The 27,853-nt window shown below is 33.6% G+C and overlaps 1 protein-coding gene across 2 annotated transcripts in view; it reads left to right on the forward strand.

Moving 5' to 3' along the window:
• Nucleotides 1-27,853, forward strand: part of LOC136033955 (Y+L amino acid transporter 2-like) — a 75,925-nt gene that overhangs the window by 44,982 nt on the left and 3,090 nt on the right. For both annotated transcript variants that reach the window (XM_065714981.1, XM_065714980.1), the window contains exons 5-9: nt 2,418-2,649; nt 9,462-9,630; nt 17,105-17,308; nt 21,566-21,715; nt 25,240-25,417. In XM_065714981.1, the coding sequence (XP_065571053.1) occupies nt 2,418-2,649; nt 9,462-9,630; nt 17,105-17,308; nt 21,566-21,715; nt 25,240-25,417 (933 nt within the window). The remainder of the gene's footprint in view (nt 1-2,417; nt 2,650-9,461; nt 9,631-17,104; nt 17,309-21,565; nt 21,716-25,239; nt 25,418-27,853) is intronic.

Genomic DNA, 27,853 nt, shown 5'->3' on the forward strand with positions numbered 1-27,853 from the left:
CTTGTAATAACTGTGAAACTTAGTAAAAAAAAAAAAAAAGAAAAAAAAAAAAAAAAAAAAAAAAAAAGGTGGCTGAAAAAAAGAAACTATTCCGTTTGTTGTTTCTGCAAGAACCTTGTGGTGTAGTAATAATAAAAAAACTGACAATTCTAGCTAAATATATTTTGAAAAGAGTTTGAAATGTCTAGAAATGCTGTGCTTATATTGATAAACCGGTGTTTTGGTTTATGTCAATAGTCTTTTAACCTTAACAACGGGGTTACCGCTTAATTCTTCCCACTTTAAGGGAATTCCCCAAACTTTTCATGGAGGTTGGAACCGACGTCATCAATGAAAGTATGTTTTTAAAAAATAATGAGTGAAGATTCGTCATCATTTGTTAATATGGGCTAATAATGGGCGAAAATTCGTCATCATTTCTCAGGATATTACGGAAGTTGCTCAAGTGCTTTAATCTTGATTTGATACTATGGCGTCAGGAACCTAATATACCCGGCTTTGTTTTGGGCTAATAATGGGCGAAAATTCGTCATCATTTCTAAGTATTTTACGGAAGCTGCTCAGTGCTTTAATTTTGATTTGATATGATGGCGTCTGGGAACCTAATATACTCGGCTTTGTTTTGGGCTTATAATGGACGAAAATTCGTCATCATTTATCAGAATATTACGGAAGTTGCTCAAGTGCTTTAATCTTGATTCGATACTATGGCATTAGGAACCTAATATACCCGGCTTTGTTTTGGGCTAATAATGGGCGAAAATTCGTCATCATTTCTCAATATATTACAAAAGCTGCTCAAGTACCTTAATCTTGATTTGATATTATGGCGTCAGGGAACCTAATACATCCGGCTTTGTTTTGCGCTATTAATGGGCGAAAATTCGTCATCATTTCTCAGTATATTACCGAAGTTGCTTAAGTGCTTTAATCTTGATCTGATATTATGGCGTCAGGGAACCTAATACACCTGGCTTTGTTTTGGGCTATTATTTGGGCTAATAATAGGCGAACATCCGTCATCATTTGTCAATATTTCGAAAGTTGCTCAAGTGCTTTAGTCTTTATTTGATACTATGGTGTCAAAAAACCTAATATACTTGGCTTTTTTTGGGCTATTTTTATCAGCATTTATGGAAAAGTCGTTAGATTTTTAAGTGCAAATTGTAATTACGATTGTTTGCTGGAGTTACAAATTCTAACAGAAAGTCAGGGAATCAATATTATATTAATATTGACTTTAATTATTAAATAATAAATTATTTTATTGATTAATGAATACTGAATTAATTGATTAATTCAATTAAATTGTATTTATTCAACACTAATTGAAGAATAGAAAGACGGAGATTTTATGGGCAAAGTCACTTTTACATGCTAAAATTGCCTTTTTGAGTACCTAGAATAACAGCTGAAGCAAAAACAATAGTTGTAATAAACAAAACAATTGCCAAGATCAGTGAACTAAACCAACGTCATAAACGAAAGTGTTTAATTGTTGATTTAACGTCATAAAAACGTGTTAAAATGTAAGGTAACACCAGAAAACAATGTCTCTTCAGAAGAAACTATTATCGTTAAAAGAAGATTTGTACCAATCGAATAAAATTTCATTGTTTTAAAAAGTAGAGTTGTGGCAAAGAGTCAAACTTTAGCGTAAAGAGCGGGGCGTTGGGGAGGAAAAATCCATTTCATATACGGAGTAATTTCTGTTCGTTATAAGTTTTATGTCGCTCCTTACTTTCAGTTAAAGAAAACTTGTTCTTTTATTTAATTCATATAAAGGTGGTCAAAGACAAGATAAAAGAATTATTAACAGTAATAGGACAAAATAACAGAATTAATTCTTAGTACAGGAACAGAAATAGTATAATGACCAAACCAAGGTTATTGTCAACGAGGTCAGCATTAATATCATAAAATATTAAATTAGTTATTGAATGAACGCCATAACAAAATACGTTAAAAAAACGTAATAAAACACTTCAAAGAGAGGATAATGGACTATCGAAAACAGCAGGACAAAAATAGTGTCAAAACAGGACAAAAAAAACAAAAGAAAAGAGTTGTGGGGTCATTAGTCATCGCAGTGGTGTCAACAAGAGGAGGGGGGGTCTTTTCCCTTTTGTAGCTTTCCTATCTCGAATATTTTGAAAAATACCTTTTTTGAAAAATATCTTTTTTTGTTTTATTATTGAAAAAAGGAAAAAAAATTCCTATAGCTAGATATAGGAAAATATATCCTCGCTCCCTAAATTTTAGTAAGTTGACTCCCCTGAGTCAATGATGATCTTTAAGGGAGAGACTGGTGTAAAGTTAATTTAAGAGCCCTAATCACCTTCGATAGTTTACGGCTCAGGTAAGAATGAAGTAATATCCTGCAAATTATTCAGTCTAAACATTATTTTTTATTTTAGGTTTACTCACATTTATAAACTGTCAAAGAGTACGGCTAGTCGCTCAAATGCAAGATTTTTTTATGTATTTTAAAGTACTAGCTTTGATAATTGTAATAGCTTCTGGCTTCTTCGTTTTCTTCCAAAGAGGGTTTGTAACCAGTGGACTAGGAGATCCATGGACTGGTATGACAACAAATCCAGGTGGCGTTGCCCTCGCTTTCTATTCTGGTCTTTTTTCCTATGCTGGATGGTAAGTTGTTCTTCTTCATTGAATACTAATTGTGATAACTATGAAATACTTGATTAGATTGTGGTTATTTAGACTTAATAATTAAATTTAAAAGTATCATATAGCAGAAAATAAAAAGAGGACTACGATTAAAAGTTCTAGAAAACTTTAATAGTAAAAGAAGAATCTCAAAGAAGTATAAAAAAAATGATTTTTTTTTAATGTCACTAAATTCCAATGACTTTTTTAACAGTGGGTAAAGAGCAGGGGGTTGAGAGAGACTGTAGCCTCTGCATATATAAGATACTTTTCGTTTATTTTAGTTTTAACATTGTTGCTTACTTTCATTTGGAATACTTTCATTTTGCTGCGCTGGGGTACCATCGTAGCCAGTTCTCCTACGTACCAGTTACCAGTTTTCTACGGTCATTTACGCGGTTCGAGCATTCTTGATGACAGTAGTTTCGGTAAAATATAGAACACGTAAATCTGTTTTCAAAGTTCAGCTGAAAATATCGTGAAATGCTCACCTCTCCCCTATAGTTTGTCAATAATTTCTTTGGCCTAGAATATGGTATTTGTATAATTTGGTTATTTATCTAAAAAACGACAGACATTGGAATCGTAAAATGTTTTGGATAAAATTTACAACAAAGCATATCACTTACATTTTTAGTGCGGTTCACTGATATGTTTTGTCATTTGAAATTAGTCATTTTTTTTTTCATTATTCACATCAATTAGTCATTTTTGTAAGCTAGGGTTGCTTCTCCGACTTTTTTACGTAAAATACTTTTGAACAAAATGATCCTAAGATTAAAAGTTTAAAATTTATAGCTTGCCCAATTTTTTGGAAGATATATTTATGATCCTTCTACCCAAAGATAGTGAGTATCTTACAAGAGAGGAAACTGGCTCAAGTGTCGACAAAAAAAAAAAAAAAAAAAAAAAAAAAAAAAAAAAAAAAAAAAAAAAAAACACCATTGCCATCTAACCTTTGGCATTTCGTATGGCCAGATTCGCATTTTAGAGTAAAAAACAGATGCGCGCACACAAAAAGGCGAATAAATTGAGAAGGAGAAGAACAAAATGACATCATAAATTAAAGATAGAAAAACCGGTAAGGTTTTGATTGGTAAATGCAAATGTCAAAGAAAATAAGGTAAGAGAATATTCCATATAAAAAAGTCATAAGCTGGTAACACCCCACACAAGATACTTTTACGGAATTTCTGAGCTTTTAAGAAAAGGAGGCACAGTGGTCTATGATTTTTATCGAGGAGTTAATTTCCTTTTCATGTCCGGGAAGTCTTTCTGCATAATAACCTTGATAAGATACAAACTGCCTCAGATCTGCATCTACACGAGGAGCAATAAGGCTTCCGACCAAACAGCTTCTACATAGACCGATGTTCACTTTGCGCACACTACTTGAAGAATCGAACGAGAGGATATAACGCCTGTATATGCTGTCTGTTGACTTTGACTGCAATGAACCGCCAGGTCCATGCAGTCCAAACATGGTGGTCCAAACATGGACCGCTAAGATTGGTCTGGATCCTGATCTTCTAAAGTGTTCTTGAGAGCTCGGCTCGTTTTATAGTTCCAAAGTAAGGGAAAAGAACCATCGAAACAACAAAGGGTGCTAGAACCATCGAAGGTTCTTCGATGGTTCCATCGAACCATCGAACCATTTCAAAGTCATCGAACAAGTCAAAGTCATAGAACCATCGAACCATTTCAAAGTCATGACAATTAGACTTTGAACGTGATACAGGTAATACAAGATGTAAGAAAGGTTGGACAAACTAGCAGATAGAGTTGGACAGTTTGGGCTGCGTATAATCACCCTTAGAAAAAGCAATGTCAAATAGTAACTCGTTCATGCGTAATCAGCTTGGAACTGAACCCATAGAGCAACTAACAGGTTTCCAATTTCTGCAGGTTTACCAAATAGTCGCGCCAGTTGAAACCACTTTTATTCCGTAGCAAAATCCTCTTGGTCCTAATATTTACAACTGAATTTCCAAAACATAACACTGAGCCTCAGTTAACTTCTCGCAGAGACGTTAACTGAGGCTAACAAGCCTGTTAAACGTAATACCGAGAAGCGTGTCACTGCGTTAGAAACATTAGTAATAAACGTTAATTAAACATTCAAAATAAACAACACGGAAATGTGTCTATGGATGAACTAGACAGATGTATCTTATATGATCAGAAAATATAGAAGGCACCTCCGAAGATATGTAATTAGCGTGTCAGCACCCAGATTGTCCGACGTGCTTCTCCAATGACAACCAGAGGGTATAAGACAATGAGGAAAGCCGGAAAACAATATATGTGGTCTTTTCGTATTGGTTTGAAACTTCGGCTTCATAGCTTTCAGATATACTGAATTTGGTCGTGTACTTTTCAGTAATATCGTCCCCCCTGTTTTAGGGTGTTTTCGCGTTTTTCTAAAAAATGCAAATTTTCTAGTGACTAACTTTTGGTGGGCTACTTCGTCCCTATTGAATTTTATACAAAATGAAATTCTTTCGTTGCTTGTATTGTTTTTGTTGTTTTATTTTTTGTAGATTTTTGGTTACTGTTGTGTTAATATTAGTTAATGAGATGTTAGTTTTGGTTAATATTGGGTTAATATTGGTTCGCTCTTATTGCTACGAACTGTTCGATAGATTGCCAATAAACGGTCACAAGTAATTAAAAAATGCTTTAATTACCATTGAAAAGGGTAAGTGATTAGTGTAGTTGAACCCGGATATCATGGTGGCAGGTGCTCTTTTCAGTATAATTCTATTAAAAAAAAAGCCTCTTACCTTAGTGAGGCAGTTGCAATACATTGCCTTCAGAATTGACGCAATTCTATTATCTGTCTACTTATCGTAAAAATTATCTTCTTGTCAATATTTGCACATTTCTGTTGTGTTAAGTACTCCTTCACTGTAGCTCAAAGGTCGCTAGTTAAAGATTGCCCATAGGTGACGGCTGCACTTTAAAATTTTTAACCAAGCTCCATTAATCGAAAATTAATGTAAATAGTAATTTTAGGATTTTATTTAAATTTAGGGCTCACTACCTTCAGTTTATTCTTTCCATTGTCCTTATGTTTCCGAGGAATCCTTGGAATTCTCTGGTTTTCTGTAAAAAAAAATTCCCCGGACACGCAAAATTTTCCTGATTGTCTTTTCCCCAAAAAATCTTAAAAAAAAATCGTCCCCATAACCTCCTTGAAAATCAAAGTTCTTTTCGAAAAATTGTCAAAAATTCTGGATCTTGAACTAAATATCCCTCCCTGCTGTTCTTCATAGGATTCTGTTGTGTAATTCGGCTTTTTGTAAAAAAAAAAAAAATAAAAAAAAATAATAAAAAAAAAAAAAAAGTCTCGTAAGTATACTTCCTTCTGAAACCTTCATAATTCTTTGCAGCGTCGACGCAAAACAATGCAATAATTTCTATAAAATATGGTAACTATATATTTAAAATTCAAAATTCTTTATTGTTCCTTCAGAATACCAAAATCTCGGCATATTTCATTTAGGACAATAGTTCATAAATAACTGAACTTTTTATCTGTAACTCCCCAAACACACCAAGGATGGTATACCTCTTGAATTCTTCATGTAACAAAATTGTAGATCTTCTTTTGGGAAAGTGAAGTAAAAGCAGGAAGTGAAGTATTTTATTTAGAAGTGAAGATGCGAAGTAGAACATATATTTAATATCCTATTTTAACAAATCCAACAAATCCCTTAGTTGGCTTCTTTAGTTTTTTCACCTAAGTTAGACAAAGATTTTTTTTTAAATATTTATGTAATATATTTTTAAAAGCTAAAAACGAACAAATTACTTTTTTTTTAAGTATGAAGTTTGTATCCTACACAGTTTGTATCTTATCATGGCTATTATGGAGAAAGACTTCCCGGACATAAAAAGGAAATTAACTCCTCGATAAAAATCATAGACCACTGTGCCTCCTTTTCTTGGTAATTTGTATTCGTTATCTTCCTTCAGGATCCCAACTATAAAACGAACCAGGCTCTCTAGAACACTTTAGAAGATCAGGATCCACACTAAACTTTCATGCTTTAAAAACTTTCATACTTTTTTTTAAAGTATGAAGTCTAAATTATCTTCGTCTTTATCTACTTTTTCAACATAATGTTCAAGCAAAATGAATAGTTGATCCAGCCACATTTAAACATCATAACGATAGAACTTTGTGTATTGACAATTGACAATAAAGTAGTTTTAATATAAACCTTGGGTGGCTGCATTTGCTCACTCCCTTTTGAGCTACGGTGCAGAAAATGAACCTCATACAGCTACATACATTGCAAATTTTCAAAGTGGATATCTAACTGGAACAGGCTCATGGTTGTTCATTTAAGAAACCGGCCCTTGCCCAAGTGGATCAAATCCCTGTCTCTTCGATCTAATATTTTCAACCAAGAACTGCTTAATTCATTTAAAGTCTAAATTATCATAGTACTGGACTACTTTTAATTCGTTAAATTTTTAAGAAAACTGAATAACTAGCCCAGTCACATCTAAACATCGTTAGGGTAAAACCTAGTGTATTGGCAAATGACAAGAAAGTAGTTTTAATTTATACCATAGGGAGCTGCGTATGCTTACTCCCATTTGAGCTATGTTGTAGAAACTGAACCTCGTACATTTACATACATTCAAATTTGCAAAGTGAATTTGTAGGTGGAATAGGCTTGTCATGGTTTATATAAGAAACAAAGCCCTTGGCTAATTGGATGAAATCCCTGTCTCTTCAGTCAAAATTTTTTGTCAGAGCCAAACATTGCTTAAATTCATTTAAGGTCTAAATTATCATAGTACTTGGTTACTTTTTCAGCAGAGTTTTCGAGCAAACTGAATAGCTAGCAAAGCAACATCTAAACATCATTAGAGTAGAACCTCGTATATTGGCAAAAGGCAATAAAATAGTTTTAGATTAGGCCACGAGTAGCTACATAAGCCTACTCCCCTTTGCGCTATAGTGCAAACTACTCAAATGAGAATTTTTATTCAGGGATCTTGAGCCAGCTTTTCTGCTATTGTAGCTTGGATGTTGAGCCAGCTTTTCTGCTATTGTAGCTTGGATCTTGAACCAGCTTTTCTGCTATTGTAGCTTGGATCTTGTGCCAGCTTTTCTGCTATTGTAGCTTGGATTTTGAGCCAGCTTTTTTGCTATTGTAGCTTGGATCTTGAGCCTGCTTTTCTGCAATTGTAGCTTGGATCTTGAGCCAGCTTTTCTGCAATTGTAGCTTATCCTAGTGCATTCGAAATCTGCCTTTTACTCCAAAATTACAATTGTTCTTTCTAACTTAAAAAATGTAGTAATTGAACCTACATGTTGTGCCATTGGAAGCTAAATGTTAACATGTTTGAAGCTTGCTCATATTCCCGGTTTGACTCCAAAATTGTGTCTTATTTCTCTGGAATTTCCCAGAATTTGGGAGGCTTGTTCCCAAATTTTTAAATTGAAGCCCGGGTATAGTTTTCTTTTGCAATAAATTGAAGGATTTAAATTTCTGAGTGGCATGTATATCCCTTAGAGCCTTCGGGCTCATTCTTCGTCTGTTTTTTTTTTTTTTTTTTTTTTTTTTTGGTTTTTACGTCTATTTATCACCGACAAAAAGTACCAAAACAGTAAAAAACAAGGGGTGAGAATATAAACTTTCAGATAAAACAACAAAAAGAAAAAGAGCCATTACTAAAACAGATGAGCCGAAACGCAATGCAACTCTTCATAATGTCCGCAGTATCCGGGATTTAAAATGGGTGTCCCTAACGCGAAACAGATTTGAAATTCTAGTGTTACTAAATTGACTTGATAAAAGCTGATTACATATTTGATCTATATCGTGGTGACAGGACAAAGGTTTCGTAGCGTTAATCCAGATAAGGCTGACAGGTGTGTGGCCTTTTCCACTCCAATCTTACACATAACATCCCTTTTGAAGTGCTTCTCTGATCACCATCTAATAAACTTTTGCGATTTTTGGAGTTATTTATTACCTAGTTTATTATGTAGCCTCTAGAATCAGTAAATTAAACTGTGTACTTTTACAACTATGATAGACTTCACAGTATAAATATGAAACAGTAGCGAAAATTTGGTTCAGAAATTGGTTACCTCAAAGCGCGCGAAAAGGGGTTTCCCTTTGTGTCCCAGCAGTAGCTTCGGTTGCTACCACAGTATAAATATTAAAGAAGGCGGACTCTTAAGAAATTTGTGTGACTGTTGTGTCCCAAAAAGCTCTAACTGAGAGTATAGGGATTTTGGCTGCTGGTTATATATTTATGCTGTGATAAGTTAAGTCAGCGGAGGCTGACACGCTGAGCTTTCCTCCTCCATTGTCTCTTACCTCTTTTGAATCTCTACCTTAGCCACCTTCCATAAATTTTCTGAGATTGTTGACATTTTGAAATCTATTTTCAGGCTAATCTAGCCTCTCTCTCTCTCTCTCTCTCTCTCTCTCTCTCTCTCTCTCTCTCTCTCTCTCTCTCTCTCTCTCTCTCTCTCTCTCTCTCTCTCTCTCTCTCTCTCTCTCTCTCTCTCTCTCTCTCTCTCTCTCTCTCTCTCTCTCTCTCTCTCTCTCTCTCTCTCTCTCTCTCCCTCTCTCCCTCTCTCCCTCTCTTTCCTATGAAACTATATAGAGCACGTATTTTTAGAACTTAATCATTTTTCATACAAAACAAAGCTATGTCATTTTCATGTCACCTAGAAGGTTTTCAGAGGAAGGAAGCTATTTATAACCCTGTTTGGCCTCCTTTATTTCTAGGAAAGTCTGTACCCTTCTTCTTTTTTTTAGGAATTATCTAAATTTTGTTGTGGAAGAAATCAAGAATCCCTATAGAAACTTGCCTCGAGCCATTTGGCTTTCAATGCCTATAGTGACTGTGATTTATGTACTTGCAAATGTATCATATTTAATTGTACTCTCGCCACATGAAATGCTTAGCTCAAACGCTGTGGCTGTGGTAAGTTCATTATTCTATTGCTTTCAATCTTATTGTATACTTTTCGTGTAGTGGACTTTTTCTCTTCTTTTAGCTTCTTCATTTTTAACTTTTTTTTTTATTATTATTGTTTCTTTTCTTTCTGCTATTCTTTTTTAAGCGCCGCAAATTCCATATTTACTTCCTTTTTGTTCAATAAGAATACCATGGATATGAAAAGGTATGTGCATGCACAATTGGCTTACACAATGTGCCAAGTGTGTGTATTTTTGGGTTTTATAATTAAGCTTAATGAGCCCCAACATTTTTATCATCGGCTAGTACCATGTTTTATTGTACTTTTCTTCCTTTCTTCCTTTAATTTTTCCTTTAACTTTTTTCTTTCTTTAAGTTTGTTTAATTTCGTTGGTTTTTGATGCATCGCAGATTTTATTTTTTATTTATATCTGGTATAAATACTATGCACAAAGAAATAGACTTGGGCATGATTTGAAAAACGATAAGAAAAAAAACACGGTTTTTCAACTGAAAGTAAGGTGCAACATTGAAACTTAAAACGAACAAAAACTATTCCGTATATGAGGGGTTCTGTTTCCTCCGCGGCCCCTCTCAATTTATGCTGAAGTTTGACTTTTTGTTCCAATCTCTTAAGAACGACTACTGAAACACAAGGGCAAGGAAAAAGAAGCTTTCTTAAAGCACTAAAAAAAATTAAGCGCAATGAGCAAAGTGTTGGGAAGGGGCTGTGTTTCCTCCACAGCCCCTCTCAATTTATGCTGTCTATCGTTGTTATGTTGTCTATCGGAGGGGCTACAATTCATTTCTTTAGACACCAGAGACATTCTTATGTTTCTTTGTTTACTAAATACTGGGGGCACTTGATATGCATCCTCGAAACCAAAGAACCAAGGCACACCAGGGAGCATATGTAAATGTTGTGGTACACTTTGCAGAGTAAATTAAGATACTTTAGTGCTGCAAAATCAAGAGATAGGGGGTCAAAGAGAGTGAATGACCATAGCTAGTGCGTGCACGGGGTTTTAATGAGTGGGTGATGTAAATTTGAAAGACGCATAAAATAGGCAAACTTTATGAAAATATTGGAATTTAGGGGTGAAATCGTAGAAATCTTGGGAGGGGTTCCTGTGAAATTTTTGCCAAAAGCAAAAATTATAATGAAAATCCATAATGTTTCTGTCCTAAAACCAATGCTTTACCTCAGTGATTATTTCCTTCGTCGATGCTAAAGTTCAAACTTTTGTGTCAATTCTACAAAAGAATTTTAGACAAAAATATTACTCCATTTGTGTCTACAAAATAAACAATTCACATTACTAAACGCTATTGAAGACAAAGACAATGTTTTAAAAATATTTTGGTGGGTTGTGGAGAGGGGATCAAATATCTAATGGGGGATTAGCAATTATTATAGCCTTTCTGCAGGTATAATTTATTTAACATACAGCGGCAATTTCACTATTACTCGATAACTGATAGTCAGCATTATCTATTTGGTGAAATATATTTTTTTAAATTTGATGTGTCTCTTTTTTTAAATGAAAAATGCGCTGAATTTATGTAACCCTGTATAAATTTTTAATTTAGGAAAAATTTTCTGTTTCTTAAACAAGTTTCGCTTATTCCCTAAGATAAGTCTTAAGTGATATCTTAAGCCTATCTCAGTAAATAGATCGATCAGAAGCTATGGCCTGCAACTGCAACTGTCCAGCGTCGTCTCGATATTCTTTAATCTAAGTGGCTCCGGAGAATTGAGGCTCCCATTGCATTTCCTGGCTGAAGGTCCAATAAACGGAGATCAGCACCGCCGGTAGGGACTGTAAAGTCTAATGTCGTATCCTTTACCTTTTATCGAGCCTAATGATATAAGTATCATGTTCTTTCGGGAAAGGTTGCAGCCGTCGGCTTGTCGTAAAATTGCATGCTTCTCTGGAAAAATTAACTTTAATACCGTGAGTATGTAGCTTGGTAATTTTCAAAATATTTACCATTTCATCATCTTAACGTCATTATTTCATATGATTTTGTTTAGTCTATTCGTGTTTAGTCTAAAAGGGCATTAACTAAGTTTTGGCACGCTCACGCACTAGAGAAATCAAAAAATGGCTCAATCTTTATGTCGGGGTAGCGTTCTCAGGTTTCTCCACGTGGGAGCCTGGTTTGAAAAAAGCGACTGTGGCCATTGCTGACAATATGTGTCCATCGGATTCCCTCAATTCTCCGGAGCCACTTAGATTGAAGAATATCGAGACGACGCTAGACAGTTGCAGTTGCAGGCCAAATCTCAGCTCCGTACAGCAGGATCGAACAGACTGAGGCTCCAAGGATCTTCATGTTCGTATCTTCTTTGATCGTTGGAATCTTCCAAATGCGGCTCAGCCTATCGAAGACGGCAGAGGTCTTGGCCGAGCGGGGAGCAACTTAGTTGTCGATGCAGCTGCCTGAAGATACAATAGAACCAATGTAAGTGAAATGGTCGACCACTTCGACTTCGACCACAGTTTCTGGCGATCGGGGATTTTGACTTGTCAGTGTGTTCCAAGTCGTAATTTTCATACTATTCTTGTCAAGGAGGCTGAGTCTTCGCAGGGTTCAGCCGTCGTCATCAGGATATCTGGGGTTATGCTAGGATCGGCGTCGTAATTGCGAAGGTGTATCCAAGACTTGATTGACACTATTCGTTTGAAAATATGTCTCCTTGCCGAAGCAAGTCTAGGGAACAGGATGTGAACATATCGCCCAATCCTCCTGTCTTGATCCGGACTTAAGAACGGCAACCGTGATCAGATGGCATAGAGCAGGTGGAGTTAAATAGTACTAGAGAAATGAAGAGGCGTAGCGCTATTTTGTAATTAATGCAATATCGGATTTCTTAACAAGACGTTTCAAGAACATAAACTGAAGCCCTGGTGGGATACTTGTGCCACCTCACTCTTATGCTTAGAGTTTGCGTACCTTGTTGGTTTTTACTTAGTCACCACTGGGCATGTGTCGAATTTTGCTCCCCATATTTCCAACAATCAAATGGTCTAAATTTTAAAGACATGTTGCAAATCTCTCAGGGGTGGGTCAAAAATATAAAAATTGTTCTCATTTGTTAAGTGATTCATCTATAACAAAAAGGGAGGGAAATTGAAAAAAAAAATGGATCTTTTACTACATTGTTTGGCTTATAAAACTAAAGAAGTAAAAACTTTGTTTTATCTTTTTATTTGAGATTATCAATGAGGTTATTACCTTGAAAAAGAATCAGTTATTTCAGATAAGATATTAATAGCTTCCGTTATGAGTTGTTACTATTTGATTTATTGTAAATAGCTTATTTATAATTATAGTTTTTTATGTACATTTAATTCTTTTGTTGGTTGTTCTTGATTTAATTAATTCTGTAAGCCATTATAATTTTCCTTGTTGACCTTTATTATTTCAAACAAAGTGTAACAAACAACTGTGAGATATAAATTAAAATGTAAAGAAAAGTTTACTAACAAATAAATAGAAACTTTTTCTTTCTCTTTTTCTTTCATAAAATGGTTGTTGTTGTTGTTATCTTAAAAAAAAAGAAATTTAACCTTTTTTATTTAATGAATTTTGTGTAAAGGAAATATGACGACTTTGTGTTTTAACTTAAATATAATAATATGATCTTAATTAAATAAATGAGAAGTAATATTACTGATTTAAACTGTTCAGTTTCTGTTCTTTTTTTTGAAGGTGTCAGTATTTTTTCTATGGATTGTCGATAATCATATATATATATATATATATATATATATATATATATATATATATATATATATATATATATATATATATATATATATATATATATATATATATATATATATATATATATATATATATATATATATATATATATATATATATATATATATATATATATATATATATATATAATGATTTTATGGTGCACGAGTATTGATGTTTATTCCTAATTTTTTTTATTCATGTTTTTTTATTTCAATTTTTTTTTATTTCTTGTATATTTGTTCACGAAACTTTGAGGTGAAGAGGAGTTTAAACTAAATTGTATATTTATTGCAATGTGGTCTCTTAACTACATGATTTGCGGAACTAGACATATATGCTAATGGAGTCTCTGGGGTACCTCACTCTCGTCATTATTAGAGATTTTGAATACTTAGTTTCACTTAGTCAGTTATTGCAAATCTGCCGTGTTTTACACTTTAAGAAAACATATGGTGAAACATTTTAGGTTCTGTTTAAGTTTCAAACTACTAATCAAGTTAGTGGCGTAATTTCGTAGAAAACCTTGAGGGGGGGGGCAAAGTTGGAGCCAATTTTCCGAAATGAAATGAGCCAGTGAAAAATGAGCCATATAGTACCATAAAGGCAAAGATATACTAAAGAAAACTGACCTGTTTCTGTTGATGCTTGAATTACACAGGCTGATCTTAGTTTTGACAAGATTTTTTGCAGAAACTAAATTTCAGCTGGGGGTGCAAGCTGGGGTTTGGAGGGCAGTTGCCCCCACCCCCTGCCCCATAGTAAATTACGCCCCTGTATCACGTTTCTCATCTCATTCGGCGTTCTATGCGCAAATAATGCCCAAAGTGACTTATCAAACAAAAAAATCTAAGCTTGCTATCTGCCTTTCCAGATGAGACCAATGTCTCATTTAGGGCAAGCCGAATTTACATAATGCTTTTGATGCATTTTTGTCAAGTTTTTTTTACTCAAGATGCGATTATGTAGCTCTTTTCTTTGGCAAATACCGCCTATAATTATTTTGTTTATTTTAACAATGTGGAAAATATGATTATAAGTGAATGCCTTGTTTTCATTATAGCAATAAATTGTAAAGTCTTGTTGGCGGCCCACGATCAAAACACATTGATAGTAAGTTACAAGTATTGGGAGAAAAGCATTAGATATTTTTTGTCTTTAGCTTTTGTCTACGTCTTTCCACTGACCAATTTTACATTAGATAAAACGATATTACATTGAATGAAAGAATATGAAAAGGAATGGCGTAATCAATTTAGATTTTATCGTTTTCCTTTTATTTACTTTTATTTATTGCCTTTTATTTATTTATTTTCCTTTTATTTTTCTGTCCTTTTATTTATTGCAACATATGTAATAACTATATTCTTTTCGTTTCCTCTCAAAAACGGGAAAGCTGGAAATAGTTTTCACAGGAAAGGTGAAAAGAAATTATGGTAGCTCTTTATTTTTCTTAGTGATGCCTTAAATATTTAATATGATTTTTCTTAACAGGCCGCGAGAATGCCAAAAGCCTGATTTTACTTTGTGTGTGAGTATGAAGGGTGAAATAGTTTTCACAGGAAATGTGAAAAAAAATATGCTAGCTCTTTATTTTTCTTAGTGATGCCTTAAATATTTAATATGATTTTTCTTAATAGGCCGCGAGAATGCCAAAAGCCTGATTTTACTTTATGTGTGAGTATGAAGGGTGAAATGGTTTTCACAGGAAAGGTGAAAAAAAATTATGCTAGCTCTTTATTTTTCTTAGTGATGCCTTAAATATTTAATATGATTTTTCTTAACAGGCCGTGAGAATGCCAAAAGCCTGATTTTACTTTATGTGTGAGTATGAAGGGGGGAGGAAAAAAGGACAGGCGTAATAAGTGTAGATGATGTATTTTTTTTTTCAAAGATTCAAATAAATCATGTAGATTTGTGCTATAGACTTGTGCATAGAATTCCGTTGTCTGTTTTTCAGACTCATAAGCTCTATTAAGTACAAATCTTTTAAGTCATTAATAGTGCGTGAGCATACTAAGAACACTTACCTGATAAGTCCAATTATTTAACCTTAGCGTTTCACGAAACGTAAAGGATATCTGATGTTAGGAAGATAGCCACTTGAAACGGTCTGGATTATTTGTCGGACAAGTTGTACCTCCTATTCTCCGAACATGTAGGATACGTTATGTTATATGCAAACAAACAGTTCATTCATTTCAAAATTGAAGAAGAAAACCTATGAAATTAAATGCAGAGAACAACAAGGGACAGTAAAAGTGAAAAGTGGCACACCTTCAGAGATATTTCACTAAGATATGTTCACTTTGGAGTGCCTACGATCATTTTTGTCATTCGTTTAGTTGTACCTAAGCGTTTCAGCTAGCATGAACCTAGATAAGTATTACATAAAAAAAACTAGTTTTTTTAACTGAAAGTAAGGAGCGACATTAAAACTTAAAACGAACAGAAGTGACTCCGTATATGAAATGGGTTGCCCCCTCCGCAATCCCTCGCTCTTTACGCTAAAGCTTTTAATTGTTTTAAAAAGCAGAATTGTGGCAAAGAGTCAAACTTTGCCACAACCTAGATAAGTATTAGTGTTACCTTTTACTAGTTACATCCAGGGTGGTTACGCTTAGCTGATAAGTTGGATAAGAGATCCTTGAACGAACTATCGCTTGACAGCCTTGGTATATTTTTATTGTATAATGAATTCTTGGTTATATGTTTTGGTGTTTTTATGTCTTTTTATTGTATGTATGATATTGAATGTGGCTGAAAACCCAAAGTCTCTAAGTTAGAGGAACAATTATGTGTTAGTGTTTGGAATTGAAGTTAATATCAAAGTGTAGGTGGCGGCTACAAAGACTTCTTCAACTCCATCTGTCAAGGATGGTAACGCTGATACTCATGCATATAGAAACTTATTGATCAATATAATGTGCATTTCGGCACTCGGAATTCGATTCTGGTGAAGAGATTATGCAAAACCATGTCCATAACAATCCAAACAAAAAGTGCAGTTGAGTAGATTGGTCGTAAGGTCGCAAAAGGCAAACATTTAGGATTATGATTCTTAAAAAGAACAGTATTGAATAAAATGATAGGAGGCTAATACCAAATAGGATTAGGAGGCTAATCACTATTGAAGAGTCAAGCATCCTCTTAACCTCCTTAGACACTAGGCGTTGCTTCTTTAGCCTATCTATTACTTGGACACAAAGTAATAGACTCTTAAAGATCCTCTTAAACCACAATAAACCCAGCATAGTGAAAGCAAGTTTTGAATTTGGGACAAAATTGAAATTAGATTAAAATGCTTTTTGTATGAAAAACTATACCATTTCAAAATTTTCTGTCCGTGCGCTTTACAGTGGCATCTTTCCTCAAGTGACATGAACACTTTTTAGACTGTCTTCATTTGAAGTCAAATCCTGTTTCTAGATGTCTCTAATTGGTAAATTACTCTATGCGAATGACATTTAAGGTAGGGAGTATGTGTGGGCGGTCTTCAAACTTGACGTTTGTTTCCAAGTTATAGACTAAAGAAGCAACGTCTAGTGTCTTAAGCAAAAGTAATAGCAAGGCGTTATATATCGCCTATTTTTCATATTAAGACTTTCTGAGATGGATTTCGGAAGCTCACCTACACTCTGGGTATTCAGAGATAAAATTTCGTAAGCTACACAGTGTTTCCCGACTAAACCTATAATTTTATTTTCAGACTTTTGGCGATAAAATATATCCGTGGTACTTCCGTTGGCTGATGCCTCTGTGTGTGGCAGGCGCAACATTTGGAACCTTAAACAGCGGTATTTTTGGTCCATCACGTCTTTTCTTTGTTGGAGCTAGAGAAGGCCACTTGCCTCTTTCTCTTGCCATGGTTAGCATTGAACATGCAACGCCTGTACCTGCATTAGTATTTTTGGTAGGTTTGTCTTTTCTTTATTTTCTTTTTCATTGCACAATTAATGCACGCTTTCCAAGTGCTGATATTTAATCGAAATCATGATACTAGTTTAATATACTATGATATGGATTATAATATATTTGATATTGTATGATATGGTATCGTTAATATTCGTAAAACAAAGATATATAAAAGATTAATTCATAAGCTACGAATTAACACCAATGAAATAGCATTTCAGAAGCTAATCTGACCAACTCCGTTGATTAGATCGGCTCCGCTTTTTTTTTTTTTTTTGGTTTTAGCGTCAAACATACGCGCTTCACTCTTTATTTCGAATTTTAAAAAAATACATATTTCGTTTTTTGTGTTTGCTCTTCTAGTTACATTTTGTATAGAGGGTATAAATAAATTGTTAATAATATTGGTATAAAAAATTATGAACATTTTGATCAACAGTTTGTTATACAAAGGAGTCTTGGTGTTGGTAATGCTCATGCAGTTTTTGTTTCAATTTCCGTCGGGAAGCCAGGATAAAATGAAGCCCTATACCTTTTTGTCATAGATATACCTGAGGCTACTGATTTTACTCGCAAACTATATTCGCTCTCCCGAAGTATGTATCAAACCCATTCATCTGCGCCTCTCTGTGGAAGTGTAATCAAAGGATACATATTTGTGAATGAAAGCTTTCTATAGTAATTGAATCTCAGTACGTGAAGGGCTTAAGCAAGTTCGAGTTCAAGTGTGGAAATTTTCAACAATGCTATCCGTTCTGCCATGCGCAGAACAACACCATCCCTTTTTCAGCTTTCTTTTGATATGAGCCATCCCTTGTACGCGGTAATTATATCCTCCTCTCTGATGGCTTATAGCCACTGTAGAACGCTGTCGACAGCCTTTACTCTAGTTTACTTCAGACCGTTCTAACAGTTGCTCTTCGAAGATTTTTTTTATCAGCCTCCAGACTGTGTGATTCAGGTTGGCCCTGTTCCTACCGCTTCTTCCATCTCTTTGAAGCATTTTGGCATTGATTTTCATACAGAAGATCAATTCGAGCAACACTGTTGCTTATACCATAAACAAGGAATCAAGAGTTCTATGGACTCTTCTAATTTTAAGGGTAATATTCTAAGGGTCGATTCGACAAGAAAACGGTCGATTGCTTTAAAGGCATTTTTCCCTCGTGTCTTCTTTCTAGCTTAGGTCTGTAAGCTTTTTTTATCTGAACGGAAGCAGATTTCTCCCTTTTTTTAGATTGCATAATTTATTATTTTTTATTTCTGTTTTGGACTTGAAGTAGGTACGCATTAGAAGTTGGAAATTTGAGATGAAGTGGATGCTTTAACTGTTAGATTTATAATTCGATCTGAATCAGGGTTTGATTTTTGGCTAAATTTTCTCTCGCTAATATGAGTTGCTTCGAGTTTTAACGATCCTTTTTGGTATGTATTTTTGTTTACATGTTTCTTTGCCTCCTGTTATAAGTTTTGTTTCTGTTTTTCTTTCATAATTCTCTTTTTACATTCTCTGTAAAGGGTTGAACCGAATTATTATTACTATTATATCCTCTAAAATAAAGATTTATGCCACAAAAACAACAAAAGATGTGTTTGCCACCATTCAACCAAGATTTTCTTTAGTTTTCTTCGCTTCAGAACTGAATATTAGTAATTGATTTTGGGTTAACGAAATATGCAATTATATAGGTAGGTTTTTCTCAACTTTTTACACTCTAAGTTTTTGGACTTGGTGGAATTGGTCCTTGGACGTTACCAATGCATGTACATCGAAGTAATCGTAAACTGAGTTAGTTTTTACTGACATGAGGACTGAACTATTGCCTGCACGTAAGGAGGGACTCCCCGTCCAGTTTCGTCCGTAGGGCTCCCACTCCCGAGTAAAAGTGGCAAAAAAATTTAATTTGTACTGTTTTGTAGTATAGATTGCTGCATAGTTTGCCCACTGACATCTTTAGTTAACGGTCTTTTTTTAAGGTCTGGTAATTTGCAGAACAAAGGCTAGTTTAAAGTGCATATATATATATAATAACAATACAAATAAAACATAAAATAATTACAGCTAATATTTTTAGTCAAGTATTTTCAGTGGGCATTATGATTTTGCCGGGCAATGGAAGATGGCGCTAAATGTTCTTTTTTTCTGAAATGATTTATAAATTTTATTTTCCGGAAACGCGTAAAAATCCGATTTTTTACTTGAATGGCATTAAGCAACAAAAAATTAAGCAAAAACTGGGTTGGACTTGTCAAAGTAAATTGATGATAAAAAAAAAGTCTGAATATTGTCATGTATCTTGTTTTTATTAGCTATTGGATGTTCAAACTGTAATGGATTTGCGACTGGCAGATGCTGACTATCGGATTAGAATAATCTATCGGTAATAAATTATATATTTAACTAGAATAAGCTATTGAAGTTAATAAAAATCTATGGAGCAAAATATCGTATCGAAATGATTTATCGCAAAGGCTATTGGAATATCTGCACGAACAGTAATCTGAACTGCTGGAATTTGGATTATCATGGACAATCCAACACTCAAAATGGAGAATCGGGATTGTCATTAAAAAATTCATCCTTGCCTCTATAGATATTAGTTTACCCTCAAGGTTTGAATAAGCTTTGCCACATCTTACTACAAGGATGACAGACTGCTATTCGCCGCTCCATTTTGGGTAGTCCCCCATTGGATTGGGAAGGCGTTGTAAGAAATTACAAACAGTGAAGAGGATAACGCAATTACAAAACTCTAAAAGACAGTGAATTGTTGGAGAAACTACTACTACTACTAACACCTCACTACAGCACCAACGCACCTGAGGCCAACGCAGCTACGCACGCTTCTCTTCCATCCCAATCTATTCAAAGCCTCCCTCTGTACCACTACCAAGAAGTTCCTATTTCTCTTGTATCTTTCTTTACGACATCCTCCCTCCCAATTGGGGACAGCCTGTTTCTCGTTTGGTTGTGGACAGTTAACTGACTACGGTTGTCCATAGGCAATTTCACGGGAAAACATTTAGAAAATCCTCCTCTGTTTTTCAGAGTGCCTACGCTTCAGAACCATACCTGTCCACTGTCATCACTGTAGCTTCCAATATTCTAATCTTAGTTTGCAGACTTTTCTTTTATTCTTCCAAACTCTTTTCAGCTTAAAAAAAAACACCGTGGGCCTTGGCCTACCTTTAACATCTTCCCTTTACCCACCGTCTTTACTAATAATACTCCCCAGGTAAGTGAAGCTGTCCATTTGATCAATCTTCTTGTTACCCGACATCGCCTCTTCTTCTTCACTTAATCCTATTCTTAGCGACTTAGTCTTCTTAACATTAATTTTTTAACCTATTCTTGTACCCTGAACTCGCGAAGACCTCTAAAAATTCATTCATTTTGCTAATATTTACATCTATGATGCTTAAATTATCAGCATACCCAGGTAAGTGAAGCTGTCCATTTGATCGATCTTCTCGTTACCCGACATCGCCTCTTCTCCTTCACTTAATCCTAATCTTAGCAACTTAGTCTTCCTAACATTAATTTTTTTAATCTATTCTTATACCCTCAACTCGCGAAAACCTCTAAAAATTCATTCATGATGCTAATATTTACGTCTATGATGCTTAAATTATCTGCATAAACGTAATCTAGAAGAGTTTCACTTCCCCAATTGATTACGTGTTCTCCCAGTGCCTTTGCTGTTCTCCTTAGGACAAAGTCCATCAAAATAATTCAAGTAAACATAGGTAGGACTTAACCCTATTTAACTCCTGATTTAGTATGAAACCAGCTACTAAGATCATTTCCTGAAGAAAAACTAATTGAAAGTAACTGTTGAAGTAAAGTAATTGAATACTTCGACCATAGCTGCCATTAGCAAATAAAAAATGACTGAGAAGTGACTTCAATTGATTATGAAAACGAGAAAATTAAAACTAAATCCATCAACTAAACATCCCTAGTATAAATTTTTTTAAACAAGTTCAGCATGGACTAACAACCTAGGTAACTCATCCAAGCAAAATCATATTAGGAGAATGTGATTCTTGCTTCTTTTTTTAAGGAATTTTGAACTTTATTAGCAGTAGTAGCCCTGTAGACTAACCTAATGTGACTTAGACTGTAGTCTTTTCTTCACATAGATATAATGTTCTATTCGTCTCACATTGACATTTCATGGTTCTTTTTTTTTCCTTTTTACTCTTTTATGTTTTGTTTTCTTCTTGTTACTTTTAATTTGGCCTCTTTTTTTAGTGCCTTGCAACGCTGGCAACGCTCACTGTAGTCGATGTGTTTTTCTTGATAAACTTTTCAAGCTTCGTTGAATCGTCTTTCACGCTGCTCTCTGTATCCGGTTTGATATTCATGAGATTTAGACGACCTGAGCTCCATAGACCAATCAAGGTACTTAATTTTATTCCTTTTATTCTTTTAAATTCTCCTAGTTATCCTTTTTTTTATGGGCGGTAAAGAGTTTTTTTTTTTTTTTTTTTTTTTTTTTTTTTTTTTTTTTTTTTTTTTTTTTTTTTTTTTTTTTTTTTTTTTTTTTAGCTCGACAGATAATAAACATTAATAATTGTCAATCCAACCTAATAGTCATGGAACGCTGAACACGTTTACACATTATACCAGTATTTACTTCTGCTTGATTCAGGAAACAGACTGAATTGTCCATCTCCACGGCGTCTAGAGGTGGCTGGTGTTCGAATTCCACGGACTAAAGTTTTGTGCTGTGACACAGACGATTTTAAGCCATGGGGAATGCCATCGCTCCTAATTGGTCTTAAGTTAGCTTTAATGCTATTAAGCCAGGATTTAATGTTGACACCATGGCGTTTTTCGGTTCAGATTGGGCTTTATTTGAGACAAAGGTATCCCCTGATCTTCGACAGCCATGTCCAAGCCGTGAGAGACGTTGGTAGTAGAAGATGGTGAATATATTGACGGGTTGTCACGGAGATTCATTCTGATAATGCGCCTCATGTGACTATGTGGCCACAGTGGTCATATTTTGCAGCCATAAAAAGGACAAAATGGATCAGAGATCCGTGAGAAGCCGTGAGAGACGTTGGTAGTAGAAGATGGTGAAGATATTGACGGGTTGTCACGGAGATTCATTCTGATAATGTGACTATGTGGCCACAGTGGCCATATTTTGCAGCCATAAAAAGGACAAAATGGATCAGAGATCCGTAAATTTTGATTTTAGGTAGGAAGTGGATATACCAGAGCAATCTTCGTAGTTAAAACCACTTTTTAACATTTGGATTGATACAAGTCCCTCTCCCTCCCCTCCTCACCATCAAGACGTTTCTGGAGACGGATTATGAAGAAAATAATTGACAAATTTACGAAAATTTGCTTTCTAAAAATAAGAAGGTCAAAGGGATAGTTATTGTGGCACGTAATAAAAATATCGACATCAACATGGCTTTGACTTAAAAAATTTTTTTTATTTTTTAGATTTATCAATACGTATGTTGGAGCAAGATGACAACACTTGTCACTTGATCATAAGTCTCGTTTTTCTTTATATTAAGACCAGGTAGATGACAAAATCTTGGATGGTGCCAATTTGTAGGCATGGGCGATTACCTTTTTACTGGTTCTAGAAAATACCTTTTGTGTGAAAAGACATAAGTGCCCCCTCCCTACATTCTCGTGAATGGGCGCTATTGGTTCCAGATTTAGTCATATTTGATCATTAGCCAAGGACTATTAGTGTGCGGTAACTTCTGAGTTTGTGTAAGCAGCGCAATCTATGACTTTTTATGGGATTTTTGCTGTTTGTTTTAATATTCATTTATTGTTTTTGAAAGAAGCCGTCTTGTTAGTTGCTTTGCAATACCATATTCATTTGTGTTCAGTTTGTCAGCACCCGAATACAAAAAAAAAAAAAATAACAACAGTAACTTGCAACTGTAGAAATTCCTTGTAATCAATAGAGTACACCATATATGGATAGAAAGGCTTAACATTCACGTGAATATATACCGCAGCGAAAAAACGAATAATAATACTCCACTTTACACAAGAAGCAGTTGGAACAGTTGTTCCTTATTTTTTGATTAAAAATCTGGTTTATATACGGTATAAGTATTTTTGATAAATTGAAAAATATTTGGCATTTTCTTTGTTCTTTAGTTTAAGTAACATTGTCTCATCAGATTTGGTTTGGATTGGCAAGAACATTAAAATTAAAATAAGGATAAATAGTTAAAATAAGGGCTAGGATAATTAAAATAAGCGCAAGAGTATTGAAATAATTAACATTTTGAAATAAAACCTTTGCCACAAATTCCATTGTTGTGCTTCTTTTATGAGTTTTTTTTTGCTTGTATTGTTTTTAATTACTCTAAAATTTGAATTCGGTCCTTTGGGGCTTGGTATAGAAATTTTTTGAAATAAATATCTTACTGTATTTATCATTAAGCGCAGCGCATTTCTTAAATTTAATTGGGACTAGTCGAGACTGTCTAATTTTCCAGTTTCTTAACGCATGGAAGGAAAATCACAGGCCACACAAGAGTCTAGTTGATGGCCCAGCATAAAAATAGATACTGATATAGATGAAGAAAAAAAAAAATCCTAAAAAGAGGACTTTAAAGAGAATTAATAAATAAGTAAAAAATGAAATAAATAAGCGCGATGATTTAACGATATTTTACTGATGAGTGTGTGTAGCTGTAGCTGACTTATCTCTCCCTTTTTTTCTATTCATAATTGTTAGTCAAATACTAACTCTTTTACGATTTTGAGGAAAGCTGATTTTCATCATCATTGCAAATTACATGAATTGCCTTTCTTTGTTATTTTGACAGTCCAGATCGCCAAGCAGCAAAGGGTCAATATACGCAGAAAATAATACGTGTTAAGGGAAGTAATGACCAGGGTAATTAATGTTTTATTTAAGACCAAATTTTCCTATGCCTCTTTTTGCTGATTAATTATAAAAAAAAACTTTTCCGAAAGAGAAGTGTTTCAATGAAAAATAAAGAGCCTAAAGGCTAAGATAATTTAACTTAATGTTAACTAATTTTAAATTAACAATCATATCAAATATAAAGATAATATACTAATTTAGGTAAAGAATTAAATCTACAATTGAGAAATGTATGACATAATTAGAAAACTAAAAAAAAAATGAAATGATAAAAAAAATGTCACTTCTGAATGTATCTATATAGCTGTAATTCATATATCACTTTTTTTTCTTTTTTTTTCTATTCATAATTTTTGGGAAAATGCTAAATTTTTTACAATCTTACTGAAAGCTGGATTTTCATCGACATTGCAAATTACGAGAATCGCCTTTGTTTGTTATTTTGGCAGTCCAGATCGCCAAGCAACAAAGGGTCAATATACGCAGAAAATGATACGTGTTATTATCGTAATGATTAGGGTAATTTGTGTTTTATTGAAGATTAAATTTTCCTATACATCTTTGTGCTGACTAATTAAAAAAAACTTTTTCTGAAAGAAAAGTGTATCAATGAAAAGTAAAGAGCCTAAAGGCTAAGATAATAACTTAAAGTTAACCGATATTAAAATCAACAACTACATCAAACATAATGATAACATACTAATTTGGGTGAAGAAATAAATCCTGAATCGAGAATTTTATGACAGAATTAGAAAAGAAAAAAATAAAAAAAATTAAATAGTAAAAAAATGTCACATCTGAATGTATCTATATAGCTGTAATTCATATATCACTCTTTTTTTCTTCTTTTTTTTCTATTCATAATTTTTGGGAAAATGCTAAATTTTTCACAATCTTACGGAAAGGTTGATTTTCATCAACATTGCAAATTACGAGAATTCTCTCTTCTTTGATATGTTTGTAAAGCAATAAAGCGTCAATGTATACAGAAGACAACACTTTATTTAAAGAAGTAGTGACTACGATAATATATGTTTTATTTTAGATCAGTCTTTTCTTCCCATGCCTCTTTTTACTGATTTGTGGTTTTCTGGTTGTTTTACCGATTGTATTCTCTCCGTCTGTTGTGGGAGGAGCCATAGTTGTGATTTTGTCTGGCATTCCAGTTTACCTACTCTTTATCAAATGGTCTCAAAAGCCAAATTGGATTAATTCCCTAAATAGTAAGTGATATTTTCCTAAGAAGTAATTACGTTTTTATAACGGATTAGAGGTAAATTATTTCCTACTTTAGTAATTCCGAGATGTATTTTTTTCAAGTCCACACTGCCTTTCTATGACGAAAAAATAAACGTTAAAATGTGGACAAATCCATTTATTAGACAGTGAAAACAGATACAAAAGTCTGGATATTTCAACCACATATACAGCAGTCGTCACCAGCGGAAACATTAACGTATTAAAATTAAAACTAACACATTTATACAGAACAAAATAATAGCTTCCGACTGATTCACTAGATTTGTCTGAAAGAGCTCAATAACTGGGTTCATTCAAAGTCTTGAGTTGTAAATTTCTTCTTTGATGTTGCCTAAATCTACGGTGAATTTCTGATGAAGGGGGCAAAATCTTCTTCTTTTTCTAATTGCAAAAGGAATCTCCCCATACATACGATGCATTTCCGACGTAATACCTTGAATTAGGAATTTTTTTCAAGACCATACTGCCTTCTTATGACGAACAAATAAACGTATGTGGACAAGTCCATTTATTAGACAGTGAAAAAAGATACAAAAGTCTGGATATTTCGACTACATTTACAGCGGTCGTCATCAGCAGAAACACTAAACTTGGTTTTAATTTTAATAATTTAATCTTTCTGCTAATGACGACCTCTGTGTATTTGTTCGAAATATCTAGACTTTTGTATGTTTTCACTGTCTAATAAATGGACCTATCCAACGTTTATTTGGTTCAGACAAATAAGCGTTTGAACGAGGCTTTGACCCTACCCACCCATCAAATCACCTAGGACAAACAATAGAGCCAAACACAATCAACCGAGAAGAAGGGTCCATGCACAAGGGTCTATGGACTCTGGACTCATTAGTTAATATCAGCCATTGTAAACTCAACAGTAAAAACACTTCAAATCTAATGAGTTATTCCCAGGTGATCACCATCAATCCGGTCTCCTCAGAGGAATACAAACTAATCGTTATGGGTTTTCGGTTTACCGGGGATTCTAAATAATTAAGAAGATATTTCACTGTAACAGTTATTTATATCTTTATGCCAAAAACAAAATTTTTGTTCATCAAAGAAGTCAAATTTTTTTTCTCTCTCTTTTTTTTTAACTTATTTCTAACGTTACTATATATATATATATATATATATATATATATATATATATATATATATATATATATATATATATATATATATATATATATATATATATATATATATATATATACAAATAATTAATATCTGACGACTGAAAAAACTATATTATAATTAACTCTAATATTTATAATTATAATTATAATTATAATTATAATATATTTATATATATATTATATTTATATTATAATTGTAATTATATTTATATTTATTATAATTATATTTATATTTATATTTATATTATATTTATATAACTATATTATAATTAACTCTATATTATATTTATAATTATATTTATAATTATATTTATATTTATATAACTATATTATAATTAACTCTATATTATATTTATAATTATATTTATAATTATATTTATATTTATATTTATATTATATTTATATAACTATATTATAATTAACTTTAATATTTATAATTATAATTATAATTATAATATAATTATAATTATAATTAACTCTGACGACTGAAAAAACTTGCTAGGTATCTTAACTTACTAATCAATAAGTAAGTTAAGAGAAGCTTAATAATATTAAACCGCTATAACAGTCATTTCAACTAATCCATTTTTTCTGTTTGAATGAAAATGGAATGAATTACAAATTTAAATGAATTGTTATTTTTTTTGTGTGTGTGTGTGTGTGTCTGCTAGAAAATGTGGTTTTATGTCACTTTCTAGGGCTGTAATGACAAAAATGTTCAGATAGCTAGCACATATTTCGAGGATGAAAGGTGATAGATGTTCAAAAATCCTCCTGTTCAGCCTGCCATCTAACGCCAAGGTTGCCAATTTTGGCGCCATGTGACAAGGGCGCCAATAATTGACCAAATTGACAAGCTTATTTAAAAAGAAGAGAAAAAAAACACACAAACGGAATAAGGGCACAAAGTCTTTTTTAACAAAGTATTTAGACAGCGTGAAGTTAGAAATCAATTCCTACTTTGTAATGTGGAGAACAGTTGTAGCTAACACATCTTGCATGCAGACCCACTATGCTTTACCTCCACCCCCCCCCCCTCCTTAATGTGCAAATATATAGCCCAAGATGTATATTTCTCATCTATTCTGTCACTTGTCACTAGTCTTTTTGGCTATGAAACCGGTTTTCTTTGATCCAGCCCAGCCGTAGTTCTTGAGTGTTTTTCGTTTAATTAGAAAGTCACAAATTACTGTCAAATAGGAGATTTAGTTTCAAGCTTTTACATTAAAGAAAAGTTCAGGCGAAAACATTTTGGTCACA

The sequence above is a fragment of the Artemia franciscana genome, chromosome 12, assembly GCF_032884065.1.
Source record: "Artemia franciscana chromosome 12, ASM3288406v1, whole genome shotgun sequence".
NCBI lineage: Eukaryota > Metazoa > Arthropoda > Branchiopoda > Anostraca > Artemiidae > Artemia > Artemia franciscana.